Source organism: Sinocyclocheilus anshuiensis, unplaced genomic scaffold (genome assembly GCF_001515605.1).
Source record: "Sinocyclocheilus anshuiensis isolate Anshui unplaced genomic scaffold, SAMN03320099.WGS_v1.1 scaffold284, whole genome shotgun sequence".
In the NCBI taxonomy this organism is placed as follows: domain Eukaryota; kingdom Metazoa; phylum Chordata; class Actinopteri; order Cypriniformes; family Cyprinidae; genus Sinocyclocheilus; species Sinocyclocheilus anshuiensis.
Genome location: NW_015554266.1, coordinates 1,033,814 through 1,039,640, shown reverse-complemented (window position 1 = coordinate 1,039,640; position 5,827 = coordinate 1,033,814). Strand labels below are relative to the sequence as shown.

At 40.8% G+C, this 5,827-nt stretch overlaps 2 protein-coding genes across 2 annotated transcripts in view; both read left to right on the top strand.

The window, feature by feature from the left end:
* LOC107671325 (rap guanine nucleotide exchange factor 4-like) overlaps positions 1-2,277 on the top strand; it is a 74,548-nt gene extending 72,271 nt beyond the window's left edge. Inside the window, exons 27-31 of the mRNA XM_016464219.1 lie at positions 428-478; positions 588-675; positions 1,559-1,623; positions 1,706-1,760; positions 1,855-2,277. Coding sequence (XP_016319705.1) covers positions 428-478; positions 588-675; positions 1,559-1,623; positions 1,706-1,760; positions 1,855-1,985 — 390 coding nt within the window. The 3' untranslated portion in view covers positions 1,986-2,277. The remainder of the gene's footprint in view (positions 1-427; positions 479-587; positions 676-1,558; positions 1,624-1,705; positions 1,761-1,854) is intronic.
* Positions 2,278-5,605: 3,328 nt separating this feature from the next.
* Positions 5,606-5,827, top strand: part of map3k20a (mitogen-activated protein kinase kinase kinase 20a) — a 36,727-nt gene continuing 36,505 nt past the window's right edge. The window contains exon 1 of the mRNA XM_016464166.1: positions 5,606-5,763. The gene's annotated coding sequence lies outside the window, so the exon portion shown is untranslated. The remainder of the gene's footprint in view (positions 5,764-5,827) is intronic.

Here is a 5,827-nt window from a genome sequence, read left to right as displayed (position 1 = left end):
AGACAGACAGACAGATAGATAGATAGATAGATAGATAGATAGATAGATAGATAGATAGATAGACAGACAGGCAGATAGACAGACAGACAGACAGACAGATGGACGGACGGACGGACGGATGGATAGACAGACAGACAGACAGGTAGGTAGGTAGATAGATAGATGGATGGGTTTTTGCTCTTTTTAAGCTGTAAAGAGTTTAAGAATTTGAACTCATTCTTTGCCATTATCATGGGTCTGGGAAACCCGGCAGTCTGTCGGCTCAGTCAGACATGGGAGGTGAGCATCAACCACATGCATGCACACAGCTTTATATCCACACACACACACACACACACACACACACACACACACACACATAACAGACACACAGATATGACTGCTCGTGCCATGTTTAAAGCTGATTCTCTGGTATGCTTTCTCACAGAAACTGCCCAGCAAGTTCAAAAAGTTTTATGGAGAGTTTGAAAACCTGATGGTGAGTTCAACATGGTACTATAGTTCATCTGCTAGTGACCTAAACGTGTCACCTAATATCAAAGCTACTCAAAGAGGATTTCAGAGATCTGTTGTCTTTCTCATTGCAGGATCCCTCCAGAAATCACCGAGCGTATCGACTTACAGTGGCCAAGTTAGAGCCACCTATCATTCCCTTCATGCCTTTATTAATTAAAGGTGAGCTTTACACTGCAATCACACACACCAGTCAAACGTGACACATCAACATGGTCTTTAGTAGATTTTTGAATAATAGTAAAGTCAGCCAAACGGAAAATGTCATAAATGGAAGTATGGAAACTCCTCCAATACTGTATATTTAAAATGAAAAGTTTCATGAAGACATAGAGGCACCATATATATTTGTCTACAAAAATGTTTAATTAATTAGTACAATGTGTGACACAGCTAAATAGTCTTTATTAGTAGCATTCTCCACATTTTTAATAATTTTAAATTAATTAATTGTGACGCACCTATATGGTCTTATTAGTAGCATTTTCCAAATGTTTTATTCATTTTTTCATAAATGCATTCATTAATAAAAACACGTTTTATTAATTTATTGTTAAATTTCAGTTATGGTCAAAATGTTAATTTATTTTCAAATAATGCTATAATGACTGCATTATTTGTACTTTTGTACTTTTTATTTTGTAAGGTTTATTTGAATAATTATTCAAATAAATGTTTATAAATAATATTCTGATATGTAATCAAATATTTTATATAATGAATATTGCATCTATTTAAATATATATCTTCATTTAAGACAACAATGATGATTCATCAGCATCATAACAGTTATTACTATTATGTTATTAAAAATGTCATGCAAGTATACAACAAAATTAAACACAATAAATTAAATAGCACTCCTATCATTTTATCATACTGTACATTTGGATATTTCTTCACACGTAATTCACACACGCAGCACATTAAGCGTCAAAATACTAATTTAATGGAAATCACAACATGTTGTGAAGAACTGTTTAGTTTAATGATACAAAAAAGATTATTAGTGCTTAAATGTCTAATGTTTATCTTTGCATTTCAGACATGACTTTCACACATGAAGGTAACAAGACGTTTACTGACAGATTGGTGAACTTTGAGAAAATGGTACGTTTGCAAGGGATCTTTCTCACCATCTCTGAGACGGTGTTAAATTAGACTTGTTCAATGTTTCCTGTGTGTTTTCCAGAGAATGATTGCAAACACAGTCAGAATCATGAGATACTGCCGGAGTCAGCCATTCAGTAAGACAACAGTAGAAACTTAACATCAAAATCATGTCTAAGTTCATCTGATTCAGCAAAACTCAGTGCATTGCTCTCTATTTCATCACTTTAGATCAAGAAGCACCACAGGCGACTGGTAAAAGCCATCAGGATGTGCGGAGCTATGTGCGTCACATTAGTGTGATTGACAACCAGCGTACCCTGTCCCAGCTGTCCCACAGACTGGAGCCGCGCCGGACCTGATCCCCGGCCCTCAGTGCTGCTTCACCTCTGCCAGTCAATAAGCTCTAGCTGCACATGAACAGAAGCCTTCCTCCGCTCCGCTGCAGCAGATGCACACACAAGGGCTTTGCCTTTCTTTGGCTGCTTGTGTGAAAGCGTGGCTTCATTTCAGTGTACGGCTGTGGATGTGCAGACCTCTGTTTATGACCTTGCCTATATTCTGCCACGGATCAGATGTTCCCCTCTCTTTCAGAGTTTGTTTGCAGCAGTTGGCCACCTTACATGGTGTTTTAGAATTTGTAATCATGAGCTTATTGAAAATGAAATTTCTTTCAAAGAGTTTGCCCTGCGGGAGCTTTTGGAGACTCTTTTATTTTATCATTCAAAGCTTGTTGAGTTTATGGTGATCTTAAAAGTACAGTTAAAAAATTTGGGGTCAGTACTATTTTATTAATTTTTTTTAAAGAAATTAATACTCAACAATGATGCAATTAAATTGATCAAAAGTGACAGTAAAGACATTTATAATATTACAATAAATTTCTATTTCAAATAAATGATGTTTTTTTAACTTTCTATTCATCAAATAATCCTAAAAAATATATCACAGTTTCCACAAAATATTATCAACATTGATAATAATAATAATTATTCTTATTATATATATATTAGCAGCAAATCAGCATATTAGAATGATAATAGAAGGATCATGTGAATAATATTATGTATATTATGCTATAATATGTTTATACTGGATTTTTGATCAAATAAATGCAGCCTTGGAGTGTCATGTCCTCGGTTTGATCAGCCTGTCCTTCGGTTTTTGTGTTTTGTATCTGTCTGCATGTTGTGAACACATGGTGTTTTGTTTTGATCATTCACCATGTACTCTTCTGTGGCGTTCCTCCCTCTCTCTCGTTACCACCCGTATTGCTCATTATTGTTTGATTTCGCTCACCTGAATTCAATGTTCTGTTAGTCGCCTGCTCTATTTATTCCCCTCTTGTGTGTCGTCCAGTGCTAGATCGTTAGATGGATGGATGGATGGATGGATGGATAGACGGACGGACGGACAGACGGACGGATAGACAGACAGACGGACAGACAGACAGACAGATAGATAGATAGATGGATGGATAGATGGATGGACTAACGGATGGATAGACAGACAGAGACAGATAGGTAGGTAGATAGTTCGTGCCATTGTCGGCTCCCTGTCAGGTTTTTGTTGCTTCTTCCTTTGGTTTTGTTTTTCTATTTCTCCTTCCCCATTTCCTAGGCCGGGCGTCTGCTTCCCCGCAGAAGTTTTTCTCGCCCCACTCGGATGCCGGCTTCCCTGCCTCTGCCTCCCTTCTCCACCCGCTGATTCCTCGTGCGGCCGCGCCATTGAGCGCCCTCTGCCGGGTGTTTTTGCAAGGAATGGAGTTCTTTTGGGCCAGCATGAAGCCAGACTGACCAACACCACAAGGGAGGTGGAGTTTCTGGCTAACCAAGTAGCTGAGCTTACCACTCGCATTCAAGAGCTGCAGCGAGGAGCTGCCCAGAGTGGTCCACTTCATCCTCTTCCTCGTCATGAGCCTGAGCCCCGATGCAACAATCCACCACCCTATGATGGAGACCCCAACTCCTGCCGGGCTTTCTTGTCCATCACAGCGGTCACCCCAGGATGGGAAGGTGCACCCCTGTGCCTTCTTCTCCCACCGCCTGAGTCCCCCAGAATGGAATTACGACATAGGTAATCGGGAGTTGTTGGCGGTCAGGCTGGCTTTGGGGGAGTGGCGTCACCGGTTGGAGGGTGCAGCTCAGCCCTTCCTGGTCTGGACGGATCATAAAAACCTTGAATATATCTGTTCAGCCAGGAGGCTGAGCTCCCGACAGGCTCGCTGGGCCCTCTTCTTTGGCCGATTCAATTTCACCCTGTCTTTCAGGCCCGGGTCCAAAAACGTCAAGCCCGATGCACTTTCTCGTCTGTTCGAGGCCCCTGGAGATGAGGAATCAGTTGACACCATTTTGCCCAAGGAGTTCCGGATTCATGGTCTTGCGGTCGACGTGGTCTCCGATAGGGGTCCCCAGTTTGTCTCCCAGTTTTGGAGGGAATTCTGTCGGAAGATCGGGGCCTCTACGAGTCTGTCTTCAGGATTCCATCCCCAGACCAACGGGCAGTCCGAGCGGGCAAACCAGGATTTAGAACGTGCTCTCCGCTGCCTGGCATCCCACAATCCGAGCTCCTGGTGCCAACAGCTGTCCTGGGTAGAGTACGCCCACAATTCTCTTCCGGCCTCTGCTACAGGTATGTCCCCATTCCAGTGTTCTGTAGGTTATCAACCTCCCTTGTTTCCCACACAGGAACCCGAAGCTGCCTTCCCGTCTGCCTTGGCTTTCGTCCGACGGTGTCGACGCACCTGGAGGACAGCTAAGGTTTTCTATTTCTCCTTCCCCGTTTCCTAGGCCGGGCGTCTGCTTCCCCGCAGAAGTTTTTCTCGCCCCGCTCAGACGCCGGCTTCCCTGCCTCTGCCTCCCCTCTCCACCCGCTGATTCCTCGTGCGGCCGCGCCATTGAGCGCCCTCTGCCGGGTGTTTTTGCAAGGACTGTTTTTGCTCAGTATTTCTGTTGGACTATTTTCCTATTACCCCGGCTGGTTTTTTGTTCATTCGAGGAATTTCCCTTTTTGTTTGGACTTATTATAATAAACAGTTTTGCTGCTGAAGCCTGCATCTGTGTCCGTGTTGTGTGCCTGACATGGAGAGCATAAGAGAGCTCTTACAAAAACATTTAAAAAAATATTACCAACCCCAAACTTTTGAGTGATAGTGTATATCAATCATCTCAAGGCATTTCGAATTTCATTTCTACATTTTTTTTTTTATTATTATGATTTATGGAAGTTTTGGACTGGATGTCAATTTTATTAAGATATTTATATCATCTTAAGCATGAAGAAAAAAAAACTAAATGATGAAATATGAGCACATTTCAAAAGCCTGGTGGCTTGTCTGCAAGCTTTATACCTCTGTGTGTATTGTGTAAATAAAACTGTCATAAGACGACATGTTACAGACATGTTCATGTCTTTTTTTAAATTCATAATTATGTATTGCTATCAGTTCATTTATCTTACAGCTTAAGCAGAGGTTTTCTTTAGTAAGCAGGTCACAAAAACTGTTATCACATGCTCAGAATATATATTATATAATATTATAAAATTGATGATCATGTATTGATCACGTGTCTTGATCACATTTTCATATATAATAGATTCAAACTGATTTTAATATATGATTATATGTTATAAGAAATCACTTTAATGATTGTAAATACATATTTAAAAATAGGATTTATTTTAATTTTATTCAAATTAATACATATTTATAAATCATATTAATATGTATAATTAAATATTACATATAATTAATATTGTATGTGTAATTTTAAAATCAGTGACCATAATAAATCTGTTTTAAAAGGTTATTTATTCATAAAATTAGTCGTTCTTAAATCACATCCTTTTTAATAAATGGTGTGCAGGATTTGTCTGTACTGATCACTCTTTACAGTCTCTTGTGCGCCGGTGTGTTGTGTTGTGTTGTGTTGTGTCCGCTGGGTGTCACTGTTTCTCACTGGTTCTGCTGCGTCACTGCGCACAGGGCTGATGTCGGGCGGCTCTGATCAGGAAGAAGTTGTTACACATGAAATCACCGGAGTGACCGGACACTGGAAATATCAGCCTGAGTCACAAGTTGAAGCAAGATCTTGACCGTTGTCCATCAGTCCCGGGAAGACTGACAGCAGAGGAGTGCGGGTACGCGTGTGTGTGTGTGTGTGTGTGTCATGATGTTACACTATTCACACCGCGCGTGTGTGTG